The 14,413-nt window shown below is 43.2% G+C and overlaps 1 protein-coding gene across 2 annotated transcripts in view; it reads left to right on the plus strand.

The window, feature by feature from the left end:
- Positions 1-927, plus strand: part of LOC110517083 (tetraspanin-18-like) — a 61,070-nt gene extending 60,143 nt beyond the window's left edge. For both annotated transcript variants that reach the window (XM_036981636.1, XM_036981637.1), the window contains exon 9: positions 507-927. In XM_036981636.1, the coding sequence (XP_036837531.1) occupies positions 507-557 (51 nt within the window). In that variant the 3' untranslated portion in view covers positions 558-927. The remainder of the gene's footprint in view (positions 1-506) is intronic.
- Positions 928-14,413: the final 13,486 nt, after the last annotated feature.

The following is a 14,413-nucleotide window of genomic DNA, read 5'->3' on the forward strand; positions in this document are numbered from 1 at the left end:
GACAGTAGATCTACAGGAAGAGGGTTGGAGTGTAAACCTACAGGACAGTATATCTCCAGGAAGAGGGTTGGACTGAAAACCTACAGGACAGTAGATCTCCAGGAAGAGGGTTGGAGTATAAACCTACAGGACAGTAGATCTCCAGGAAGAGGGTTGGACTGAACCTACAGGACAGTAGATCTCCAGGAAGAGGGTTGGACTGAACCTACAGGACAGTAGATCTCCAGGAAGAGGGTTGGAGTGTAAACCTACAGGACAGTAGATCTCCAGGAAGAGGGTTGGACTGAAAACCCACAGGAAAGTAGATCTCCAGGAAGAGGGTTGAGCAGTCTTGCTATAGAAGATACAGTATTGGCCTTCTTTCCTTGCTATACTGTGGATTCAATCCCTCTAATTTTTTGTTTGAGTTCAGCAGTAAATAATCTAGCTACAATGTTTGCCAATAGTGACAATATATTGCAGTGATCCTCCTAACCCTTCCTAAACTGTCTCCCTTGTTCTCGCAGCTGTTTGCCATGGTGTTTGCCATGTGTCTGTTCAGAGGAATTGACCAGTAACCCTGACAACACACACAACCCCAGGAAGACACTCAACAGAGGGACACAGACTGACGAAGGAGAAGAGAGCCTGAAGAGAACCACCTGTAGATTATAAATCAGATGTTAGGAGAATAGAGACTGTAGATTATAAATCAGATGTTAGGAGAATAGAGACTGTAGATTATAAATCAGATGTTCGGAGAATAGAGACTGTAGATTATAAATCAGATGTTCGGAGAATAGAGACTAAAGATATCCACCTGTAGATTATAAATCAGATGTACAGTATTTGTATTTTTATGTTTCAGGTTTGATGATAGGAGAACAGTGACTTGTACCTCACAGCTGGACCTCTGAGGTGCTGTTCAGGCCAGGACATTGTAGACCAGGGCTGTGGGGGTCAATTCTATTTCAAATCAGAAGGTAAAGCTGAAATGCACATTCCAATGTTCCACTGATCTCCCCATCCCGGATCCGGGTTCGTGAATACAGACTCAAGCTCATTACCATAACGCAACGTTAACTATTCATGAAAATCGCAAATGAAATGAAATAAATATGCCATCTCTCAAGCTTAGCCTTTTGTTAACAACACTGTCATCTCAGATTTTCAAAATATGCTTCTCAACCATTGCAAAACAAGCATTTGTGTAACAGTATTGATGGCTAACGTAGCATTTAGCATTAGCATTCAGCTGGCAACATTTACACAAAAAAACAGAAAAGCATTCAAAAAAATCATTTACCTTTGAAGAACTTCAGATGTTTTCAATGAGGAGACTCTCAGATAGCAAATGTTCAGTTTTTCCTGAAAGATTATTTGTTTAGGACAAATCGCTCCGTTTTCTGCGTCACGTTTAGCTATGAAAAAACCCCTGTATCCAGGATTGTGTAAATCTATCAGCAAGCTCATTAGCATAACACAACGTTAACTATTTATGAAAATCGCAAATGAAATGAAATAAATATGCCATCTCTCAAGCTTAGCCTTTTGTAAACAACACTGTCATCTCAGATTTTCAAAATATGCTTCTCAACCATAGGAAAACAATCATTTGTGTAAAAGTAGCTAGCTAGAGTTAGCATTTCGCGTTAGCATTTAGCGTTAGCATTAGCGTTAGCATCCAGCACGCAACATTAACAAAAACATAAAAGCCTTCAAATAAAATCATTTACCTTTGAAGAACTTCTGATGTTTTCAATGAGGATACTCTCAGTTAGATAGCAGATGCTCAGTTTTTCCAAAAAGATTCCTTGTGTATTAGAAATAGCTCCGTTTTATACATCACATTTGGCTACCAAAAAAAATCCATAAATTCAGTCCTCAAAACGCAAACTTTTTTCCAAATTAACTCCATAATATCGACTGAAAACATGGCAAACGTTTTTTAGAATCAAGCCTCAAGGTGTTTTTCACATATCTCTTCATTGATACATCGTTCTTGGACACATGCTTTCTCTCCTGAATCCCAGGAGAAAATGACCGCACCTGAAGATTACGCACAAATTTAGACAAAGGACACCGGGCGGACCTCTGGAAAATGTAGTCTCTTATGGCCAATCTTCCAATGATATGCCTACAAATACGTCACAATGCTGCTAAGACCTTGGGCGAACGACAGAAAGTGTAGGCTCATTCCTTGCGCAATCACAGCCATATAAGGAGAGAATGGAAAACAGAGCTTCAGAAATTCTGCTAATTCCTGGGTGATGCATCATCTTGGTTTCGCCTGTAGAATGAGTTCTGGGGCACTTACAGACAAAATCTTTGCAGATTCTGAAACTTCAGAGTGTTTTCTTTCCAAAACTGTCAAGAATATGCATAGTCGAGCATCTTTTCGTGACAAAATATCGCGCTTAAAACGGGAACGTTTTTTATCCAAAAATGAAATAGCGCCCCTAGAGCTCTAAGAGGTTAAAAAGTAGAAAAAAAAGGAGAATTGGAATTTCTGTTGTACTTCCTGAATCGACTGATTTGAAATTGAATTGAGCCCAACCCTGCTATAGACACACAGCATGAAGTTTGTGCTATCATGACAACTCCCTATCACACTGATGACCCTAGCCTGAGTGCCAGTCTGTTTGTGTTATCACGCCAACTCCCTGTCACACTGAAAACAGATCTGGGGTCAGGCTATAGAAGGAGACAACAGATCTGGGGTCAGGCTATAGAAGGAGACAACAGATATGGGGTCAGGCTATAGAAGGAGACAACAGATCTGGGGTCAGGCTATAGAAGGAGACAACAGATCTGGGGTCAGGCTATAGAAGGAGACAACCGATCTGGGGTCAGGCTATAGAAGGAGACAACAGATCTGGGGTCAGGCTATAGAAGGAGACAACAGATCTGGGGTCAGGCTATAGAAGGAGACAACAGATCTGGGGTCAGGCTATAGAAGGAGACAACAGATCTACCACTATATAGGGAATAGGGCCCTGGTCTATAGTAGTACCACTATATAGGGAATAGGGCTCTGGTCTATCGTAGTGCACTATATAGGGAATAGGGCTCTGGTCTATAGTAGTGTACTATATAGGGAATAGGGCTCTGGTCTATAGTAGTGCACTATATAGGGAATAGGGCTCTGGTCTATAGTAGTGTACTATATAGGGAAAAGTGTGTGAATTGTGCATCCCAGAAACCTCAACAGAGCAATGCTCTTTAGAGTGAGTGAGTGAGTGAGTGAGTGAGTGAGTGAGTGTGTGTGTGTGTGTGTGTGTGTGTGTGTGTGTGTGTGTGTGTTATCTTGATATAACCTTGTCATTATTTAGTAATATGTTTGTTCCAACACTGGTCATTGATTGGTCCGTTTTGCCTGATGTGGATTCCTGTTAACTACTGTGTTGTGTGTCAGACTTACAACCTGAAGTATCTGTACATGTCCCTGATATTAAAATGGATCCTGTGAAGTATCTGTACATGTCCCTGATATTAAAATGGATCCTGTGAAGTGACGGTCCATGTTCTTCAGAGAGGGGGGGTACGTGTCCCTGATATTAAAATGGATCCTGTGAAGTGACGGTCCGTGTTCTTCAGAGAGGGGGTGTACGTGTCCCTGATATTAAAATGGATCCTGTGAAGTGACGGTCCGTGTTCTTCAGAGAGGGGGGGTACGTGTCCCTGATATTAAAATGGATCCTGTGAAGTGACGGTCCGTGTCCCTGATATTAAAATGGATCCTGTGAAGTGACGGTCCGTGTCCCTGATATTAAAATGGATCCTGTGAAGTGACGGTCCGTGTTCTTCAGAGAGGGGTCATGATGTATCATGTCACAAATTCCTTTTGTAGTAAATGTACGTTTTTCTGCTATTGTTTAATTCCTTTGTTGATATGTTCTGCAGGTGGTGGTCTCTCTCTCTCTCTCTCTCTCTCTCTCTCTCCCTCTCTCTCTTCACTCTGATGCTGAATGTGATTATTACAGATTTTATTTCAATGCGTTGTTGCTGTTGACAAGAGGGTGATTTGAGTTTCACGCTCCTCTTTTTTTTTTACAGATGAACTACGATCACATAGTATACAGGGGGGCACATTCCAATACTCAGACATCATTTACAGATAGCCAGGGGAACATTCCAATACTCAGACATCATTTACAGATAGCCAGGGGAACATTCCAATACTCAGACATCATTTACAGATAGCCAGGGGCACACTCCAACACTGAGACATCATTTACAGATAGCCAGGGGAACACTCCAATACTCAGACATCATTTACAGATAGCCAGGGGCACACGCCAACACTGAGACATCATTTACAGATAGCCAGGGGAACACTCCAATACTCAGACATAATTTACAGATAGCCAGGGGCACACGCCAACACTCAGACATCATTTACAGATAGCCAGGGGGACATTCCAATACTCAGACATTATTACAGATAGCCAGGGGCACACTCCAACACTCAGACATCATTTACAGATAGCCAGGGGAACACTCCAATACTCAGACATCATTTACAGATAGCCAGGGGCACACGCCAACACTGAGACATCATTTACAGATAGCCAGGGGGACACTCCAATACTCAGACATCATTTACAGATAGCCAGGGGAACACTCCAACACTCAGACATCATTTACAGATAGCCAGGGGGACACTCCAATACTCAGACATCATTTACAGATAGCCAGGGGCATCCTCCAATACTCAGACATAATTTACAGATAGCCAGGGGCATCCTCCAATACTCAGACATCATTTACAGATAGCCAGGGGAACACTCCAACACTCAGACATCATTTACAGATAGCCAGGGGAACACTCCAACACTCAGACATCATTACAGATAGCCAGGGGAACACTCCAACACTCAGACATCATTTACAGATAGCCAGGGGAACACTCCAACACTCAGACATCATTACAGATAGCCAGGGGCACACTCCAACACTCAAACATCATTTACAGATAGCCAGGGGAACACTCCAACACTCAGACATCATTTACAGATAGCCAGGGGAACACTCCAACACTCAGACATCATTACAGATAGCCAGGGGCACACTCCAACACTCAAACATCATTTACAGATAGCCAGGGGAACACTCCAACACTCAGACATCATTTACAGATAGCCAGGGGCACACTCCAATACGCAGACATCATTACAGATAGCCAGGGGCACAGTAGGGATGACCAGGGATGTTCTCTGTTTAGTGAGTCCTCCAGATCAGAGGCAGTAGGGATGACCAGGGATGTTCTCTGTTTAGTGAGTCCTCCAGATCAGAGGCAGTAGGGATGACCAGGGATGTTCTCTGTTTAGTGAGTCCTCCAGTTCAGAGGCAGTAGGGATGACCAGGGATGTTCTCTGTTTAGTGAGTCCTCCAGTTCAGAGGCAGTAGGGATGACCAGGGATGTTCTCTGTTTAGTGAGTCCTCCAGTTCAGAGGCAGTAGGGATGACCAGGGATGTTCTCTGTTTAGTGAGTCCTCCAGATCAGAGGCTAGTAGGGATGACCAGGGATGTTCTCTGTTTAGTGAGTCCTCCAGATCAGAGGCTAGTAGGGATGACCAGGGATGTTCTCTGTTTAGTGAGTCCTCCAGTTCAGAGGCAGTAGGGATGACCAGGGATGTTCTCTGTTTAGTGAGTCCTCCAGATCAGAGGCTAGTAGGGATGACCAGGGATGTTCTCTGTTTAGTGAGTCCTCCAGATCAGAGGCAGTAGGAATGACCAGGGATGTTCTCTGTTTAGTGAGTCCTCCAGATCAGAGGCTAGTAGGGATGACCAGGGATGTTCTCTGTTTAGTGAGTCCTCCAGATCAGAGGCAGTAGGGATGACCAGGGATGTTCTCTGTTTAGTGAGTCCACCAGATCAGAGGCAGTAGGGATGACCAGGGATGTTGTCTTGAGAAGTGCGTGAATTGGACCATTTATCCTTCCTGCTAAGCATTCGAAATGCAACAAGTACTTTTGGGTGTCAGATGAAAATTAATGAAGTAAAAAGTACATCATTTTCTTGAATGTAGTGAAGTAAAAGTTGTCAAAAAATACAAATATTAAAGTAAAGTACAGATAAAAACTAGTTAACTAGTTAATACTTTCAAGTATTTTTTACTTAAGTCATTTACACCACTTCTATTAAGCCTGCCTACGTGTGCTGTAGAGCTCTTTGTTGCAGGTGCCTGGTAACAGTTGAATAAGATGAGAACAAAGAAGAAACCCCCACACTGCTTTAGATAGGATCACCCCTCTAGATAGGATCACTACTCTAGATAGGATCACTGCTCTTTATTAAGAAGAAACCCTCACACTGCTTTAGATAGGATCACTGCTCTAGATAGGATCACTACTCTAGATAGGATCACTGCTCTAGATAGGATCACTGCTCTAGATAGGATCACTACTCTAGATAGGATCACTGCTCTAGATAGGATCACTGCTCTAGATAGGATCACTGCTCTTTATTAAGAAGAAATCCTCACACTGCTTTAGATAGGATCACTGCTCTAGATAGGATCACTGCTCTAGATAGGATCACTACTCTAGATAGGATCACTGCTCTTTATTAAGAAGAAACCCTCACACTGCTCTAGTTAGGATCACTGCTCTAGACAGGATCACTGCTCTAGATAGGATCACTGCTCTAGATAGGATCACTGCTCTAGGTAGGATCACTGCTCTAGATAGGATCACTGCTCTAGGTAGGATCACTGCTCTAGATAGGATCACTACTCTAGTTAGGATCACTGCTCTAGATAGGATCACTACTCTAGGTAGGATCACTGCTCTAGATAGGATCACTACTCTAGGTAGGATCACTGCTCTAGATAGGATCACTACTCTAGGTAGGATCACTGCTCTAGATAGGATCACTACTCTAGTTAGGATCACTGCTCTAGATAGGATCACTGCTCTAGATAGAATCACTGCTCTAGATAGGATCACTACTCTAGTTAGGATCACTGCTCTAGATAGGATCACTGCTCTAGATAGGATCACTGCTCTAGATAGGATCACTGCTCTAGTTAGGATCACTGCTCTAGATAGGATCACTGCTCTAGATAGGATCACTGCTCTAGATAGGATCACTACTCTAGATAGGATCACTGCTTTAGATAGGATCACTGCTCTAGATAGGATCACTGCTCTAGATAGGATCACTGCTTTAGATAGGATCACTGCTCTAGATAGGATCACTGCTCTAGATAGGATCACTGCTTTAGATAGGATCACCCCTCTAGATAGGATCACTGCTCTAGATAGGATCACTGCTTTAGATAGGATCACTGCTTTAGATAGGATCACCCCTCTAGATAGGATCACTGCTTTAGATAGGATCACTGCTTTAGATAGGATCACTGCTCTAGATAGGATCACTGCTCTAGATATGATCACTGCTCTAGATAGGATCACTGCTCTAGATAGGATCACTGCTCTAGGTAGGATCACTGCTCTAGATAGGATCACCCCTCTAAATAGGATCACTGCTCTAGATAGGATCACCCCTCTAGATAGGATCACTGCTCTAGTTAGGATCACTGCTCTAGATAGAATCACTGCTCTAGATAGAATCACTGCTCTAGTTAGGATCACTGCTCTAGATAGAATCACTGCTCTAGATAGAATCACCCCTCTAGATAGGATCACCGCTCTAGTTAGGATCACTGCTCTAGTTAGGATCACTGCTCTAGATAGAATCACCCCTCTAGATAGGATCACCGCTCTAGTTAGGATCACTGCTCTAGATAGAATCACTGCTCTAGATAGAATCACCCCTCTAGATAGGATCACTGCTCTAGTTAGGATCACTGCTCTAGTTAGGATCACTGCTCTAGATAGAATCACCCCTCTAGATAGGATCACCCCTCTAGATAGAATCACTGCTCTAGATAGGATCACTGCTCTAGATAGGATCACCCCTCTAGATAGGATCACTGCTCTTAATTAAGAAGAAACCCCAACACTGCTCTAGATAGGCTCACTGCTCTTTATTAAGAAGAACCCCACACACTGCTCTAGATAGGATCACTGCCCTAGATAGGATCACTGCTCTAGTTAGGATCACTGCTCTAAACAGGATCACTACTCTAGATAGGTTCACTGCTCTAGTTAGGATCACTGCTCTAGATAGGATCACTGCTCTAGTTAGGATCACTACTCTAGATAGGATCACTGCTCTAGATAGGATCACTGCTCTAGTTAGGATCACTGCTCTTTATTAAGAAGAAACCCCAACACTGCTCTAGATATGATCACTGCTCTTTATTAAGAAGAACCCCACACACTGCTCTAGATAGGATCACTGCTCTAGATAGGATCACTGCTCTTTATTAAGAAGAAACCACAACACTGCTCTAGATAGGATCACTGCTCTAGATAGGATCACTGCTCTTAATTAAGAATAAACCCCAACACTGCTCTAGATAGGCTCACTGCTCTTTATTAAGAAGAACCCCACACACTGCTCTAGATAGGATCACTGCCCTAGATAGGATCACTGCTCTAGTTAGGATCACTGCTCTAAATAGGATCACTACTCTAGATAGGTTCACTGCTCTAGTTAGGATTACTGCTCTAGTTAGGATCACTACTCTAGATAGGATCACTGCTCTAGATAGGATCACTGCTCTAGATAGGATCACTGCTCTTTATTAAGAAGAAACCCCAACACTGCTCTAGATATGATCACTGCTCTAGATAGGATCACTGCTCTAGATAGGATCACCCCTCTAGATAGGATCACTGCTCTAGTTAGGATCACTGCTCTAGTTAGGATCACTGCTCTAGATAGAATCACTGCTCTAGATAGGATCACTGCTCTAGATAGAATCACTGCTCTAGTTAGGATCACTGCTCTAGATAGAATCACTGCTCTAGATAGAATCACCCCTCTAGATAGGATCACTGCTCTAGTTAGGATCACTGCTCTAGTTAGGATCACTGCTCTAGTTAGGATCACTGCTCTAGATAGAATCACTGCTCTAGATAGAATCACTGCTCTAGTTAGGATCACTGCTCTAGTTAGGATCACTGCTCTAGATAGAATCACTGCTCTAGATAGGATCACTGCTCTAGATAGAATCACTGCTCTAGTTAGGATCACTGCTCTAGATAGAATCACTGCTCTAGATAGAATCACCCCTCTAGATAGGATCACTGCTCTAGTTAGGATCACTGCTCTACTTAGGATCACTGCTCTAGATAGAATCACTGCTCTAGATAGAATCACCCCTCTAGATAGGATCACTGCTCTAGTTAGGATCACTTCTCTAGTTAGGATCACTGCTCTAGATAGAATCACTGCTCTAGATAGAATCACCCCTCTAGATAGGATCACCCCTCTAGATAGAATCACTGCTCTAGATAGGATCACTGCTCTAGATAGGATCACCCCTCTAGATAGGATCACTGCTCTTAATTAAGAAGAAACCCCAACACTGCTCTAGATAGGCTCACTGCTCTTTATTAAGAAGAACCCCACACACTGCTCTAGATAGGATCACTGCCCTAGATAGGATCACTGCTCTAGTTAGGATCACTGCTCTAAATAGGATCACTACTCTAGATAGGTTCACTGCTCTAGTTAGGATCACTGCTCTCGATAGGATCACTGCTCTAGTTAGGATCACTACTCTAGATAGGATCACTGCTCTAGATAGGATCACTGCTCTAGTTAGGATCACTGCTCTAGTTAGGATCACTGCTCTAGATAGAATCACTGCTCTAGATAGAATCACCCCTCTAGATAGGATCACTGCTCTAGTTAGGATCACTGCTCTAGATAGAATCACTGCTCTAGATAGGATCACTGCTCTAGATAGAATCACTGCTCTAGTTAGGATCACTGCTCTAGATAGAATCACTGCTCTAGATAGAATCACCCCTCTAGATAGGATCACTGCTCTAGTTAGGATCACTGCTCTAGTTAGGATCACTGCTCTAGATAGAATCACTGCTCTAGATAGAATCACCCCTCTAGATAGGATCACTGCTCTAGTTAGGATCACTGCTCTAGTTAGGATCACTGCTCTAGATAGAATCACTGCTCTAGATAGGATCACTGCTCTAGATAGAATCACTGCTCTAGTTAGGATCACTGCTCTAGATAGAATCACTGCTCTAGATAGAATCACCCCTCTAGATAGGATCACTGCTCTAGTTAGGATCACTGCTCTAGTTAGGATCACTGCTCTAGATAGAATCACTGCTCTAGATAGAATCACCCCTCTAGATAGGATCACTGCTCTAGTTAGGATCACTGCTCTAGTTAGGATCACTGCTCTAGATAGAATCACTGCTCTAGATAGAATCACCCCTCTAGATAGGATCACCCCTCTAGATAGAATCACTGCTCTAGATAGGATCACTGCTCTAGATAGGATCACCCCTCTAGATAGTATCACTGCTCTTAATTAAGAAGAAACCCCAACACTGCTCTAGATAGGCTCACTGCTCTTTATTAAGAAGAACCCCACACACTGCTCTAGATAGGATCACTGCCCTAGATAGGATCACTGCTCTAGTTAGGATCACTGCTCTAAATAGGATCACTACTCTAGATAGGTTCACTGCTCTAGTTAGGATCACTGCTCTAGATAGGATCACTGCTCTAGTTAGGATCACTATTCTAGATAGGATCACTGCCAGGGGAACACTCCAACACTCAGACATCATTTACAGATAGCCAGGGGCACACTCCAATACGCAGACATCATTACAGATAGCCAGGGGCACAGTAGGGATGACCAGGGATGTTCTCTGTTTAGTGAGTCCTCCAGATCAGAGGCAGTAGGGATGACCAGGGATGTTCTCTGTTTAGTGAGTCCTCCAGATCAGAGGCAGTAGGGATGACCAGGGATGTTCTCTGTTTAGTGAGTCCTCCAGTTCAGAGGCAGTAGGGATGACCAGGGATGTTCTCTGTTTAGTGAGTCCTCCAGTTCAGAGGCAGTAGGGATGACCAGGGATGTTCTCTGTTTAGTGAGTCCTCCAGTTCAGAGGCAGTAGGGATGACCAGGGATGTTCTCTGTTTAGTGAGTCCTCCAGATCAGAGGCTAGTAGGGATGACCAGGGATGTTCTCTGTTTAGTGAGTCCTCCAGATCAGAGGCTAGTAGGGATGACCAGGGATGTTCTCTGTTTAGTGAGTCCTCCAGTTCAGAGGCAGTAGGGATGACCAGGGATGTTCTCTGTTTAGTGAGTCCTCCAGATCAGAGGCTAGTAGGGATGACCAGGGATGTTCTCTGTTTAGTGAGTCCTCCAGATCAGAGGCAGTAGGAATGACCAGGGATGTTCTCTGTTTAGTGAGTCCTCCAGATCAGAGGCTAGTAGGGATGACCAGGGATGTTCTCTGTTTAGTGAGTCCTCCAGATCAGAGGCAGTAGGGATGACCAGGGATGTTCTCTGTTTAGTGAGTCCACCAGATCAGAGGCAGTAGGGATGACCAGGGATGTTGTCTTGAGAAGTGCGTGAATTGGACCATTTATCCTTCCTGCTAAGCATTCGAAATGCAACAAGTACTTTTGGGTGTCAGATGAAAATTAATGAAGTAAAAAGTACATCATTTTCTTGAATGTAGTGAAGTAAAAGTTGTCAAAAAATACAAATATTAAAGTAAAGTACAGATAAAAACTAGTTAACTAGTTAATACTTTCAAGTATTTTTTACTTAAGTCATTTACACCACTTCTATTAAGCCTGCCTACGTGTGCTGTAGAGCTCTTTGTTGCAGGTGCCTGGTAACAGTTGAATAAGATGAGAACAAAGAAGAAACCCCCACACTGCTTTAGATAGGATCACCCCTCTAGATAGGATCACTACTCTAGATAGGATCACTGCTCTTTATTAAGAAGAAACCCTCACACTGCTTTAGATAGGATCACTGCTCTAGATAGGATCACTACTCTAGATAGGATCACTGCTCTAGATAGGATCACTGTTCTAGATAGGATCACTACTCTAGATAGGATCACTGCTCTAGATAGGATCACTGCTCTAGATAGGATCACTGCTCTTTATTAAGAAGAAATCCTCACACTGCTTTAGATAGGATCACTGCTCTAGATAGGATCACTACTCTAGATAGGATCACTGCTCTTTATTAAGAAGAAACCCTCACACTGCTCTAGTTAGGATCACTGCTCTAGACAGGATCACTGCTCTAGATAGGATCACTGCTCTAGATAGGATCACTGCTCTAGGTAGGATCACTGCTCTAGATAGGATCACTGCTCTAGGTAGGATCACTGCTCTAGATAGGATCACTGCTCTAGATAGGATCACTACTCTAGTTAGGATCACTGCTCTAGATAGGATCACTACTCTAGGTAGGATCACTGCTCTAGATAGGATCACTACTCTAGGTAGGATCACTGCTCTAGATAGGATCACTACTCTAGGTAGGATCACTGCTCTAGATAGGATCACTACTCTAGTTAGGATCACTGCTCTAGATAGGATCACTGCTCTAGATAGGATCACTGCTCTAGATAGGATCACTACTCTAGTTAGGATCACTGCTCTAGATAGGATCACTGCTCTAGATAGGATCACTGCTCTAGATAGGATCACTGCTCTAGTTAGGATCACTGCTCTAGATAGGATCACTGCTCTAGATAGGATCACTGCTCTAGATAGGATCACTACTCTAGATAGAATCACTGCTTTAGATAGGATCACTGCTCTAGATAGGATCACTGCTCTAGATAGGATCACTGCTTTAGATAGGATCACTGCTCTAGATAGGATCACTGCTCTAGATAGGATCACTGCTTTAGATAGGATCACCCCTCTAGATAGGATCACTGCTCTAGATAGGATCACTGCTTTAGATAGGATCACTGCTTTAGATAGGATCACCCCTCTAGATAGGATCACTGCTTTAGATAGGATCACTGCTCTAGATAGGATCACTGCTCTAGATAGGATCACTGCTTTAGATAGGATCACCCCTCTAGATAGGATCACTGCTTTAGATAGGATCACTGCTTTAGATAGGATCACTGCTCTAGATAGGATCACTGCTCTAGATATGATCACTGCTCTAGATAGGATCACTGCTCTAGATAGGATCACTGCTCTAGGTAGGATCACTGCTCTAGATAGGATCACCCCTCTAAATAGGATCACTGCTCTAGATAGGATCACCCCTCTAGATAGGATCACTGCTCTAGTTAGGATCACTGCTCTAGATAGAATCACTGCTCTAGATAGAATCACTGCTCTAGTTAGGATCACTGCTCTAGATAGAATCACTGCTCTAGATAGAATCACCCCTCTAGATAGGATCACCGCTCTAGTTAGGATCACTGCTCTAGTTAGGATCACTGCTCTAGATAGAATCACCCCTCTAGATAGGATCACCGCTCTAGTTAGGATCACTGCTCTAGATAGAATCACCCCTCTAGATAGGATCACTGCTCTAGTTAGGATCACTGCTCTAGTTAGGATCACTGCTCTAGATAGAATCACTGCTCTAGATAGAATCACCCCTCTAGATAGGATCACCCCTCTAGATAGAATCACTGCTCTAGATAGGATCACTGCTCTAGATAGGATCACCCCTCTAGATAGGATCACTGGTCTTAATTAAGAAGAAACCCCAACACTGCTCTAGATAGGCTCACTGCTCTTTATTAAGAAGAACCCCACACACTGCTCTAGATAGGATCACTGCCCTAGATAGGATCACTGCTCTAGTTAGGATCACTGCTCTAAACAGGATCACTACTCTAGATAGGTTCACTGCTCTAGTTAGGATCACTGCTCTAGATAGGATCACTGCTCTAGTTAGGATCACTACTCTAGATAGGATCACTGCTCTAGATAGGATCACTGCTCTAGTTAGGATCACTGCTCTTTATTAAGAAGAAACCCCAACACTGCTCTAGATATGATCACTGCTCTTTATTAAGAAGAACCCCACACACTGCTCTAGATAGGATCACTGCTCTAGATAGGATCACTGCTCTTTATTAAGAAGAAACCACAACACTGCTCTAGATAGGATCACTGCTCTAGATAGGATCACTGCTCTTAATTAAGAATAAACCCCAACACCGCTCTAGATAGGCTCACTGCTCTTTATTAAGAAGAACCCCACACACTGCTCTAGATAGGATCACTGCTCTAGTTAGGATCACTGCTCTAAATAGGATCACTACTCTAGATAGGTTCACTGCTCTAGTTAGGATTACTGCTCTAGTTAGGATCACTACTCTAGATAGGATCACTGCTCTAGATAGGATCACTGCTCTAGATAGGATCACTGCTCTTTATTAAGAAGAAACCCCAACACTGCTCTAGATATGATCACTGCTCTAGATAGGATCACTGCTCTAGATAGGATCACCCCTCTAGATAGGATCACTGCTCTAGTTAGGATCACTGCTCTAGTTAGGATCACTGCTCTAGATAGAATCACTGCTCTAGATAGG

The sequence above is a fragment of the Oncorhynchus mykiss genome, chromosome 6 (assembly GCF_013265735.2).
Source record: "Oncorhynchus mykiss isolate Arlee chromosome 6, USDA_OmykA_1.1, whole genome shotgun sequence".
Taxonomy (NCBI): Eukaryota; Metazoa; Chordata; class Actinopteri; order Salmoniformes; family Salmonidae; genus Oncorhynchus; species Oncorhynchus mykiss.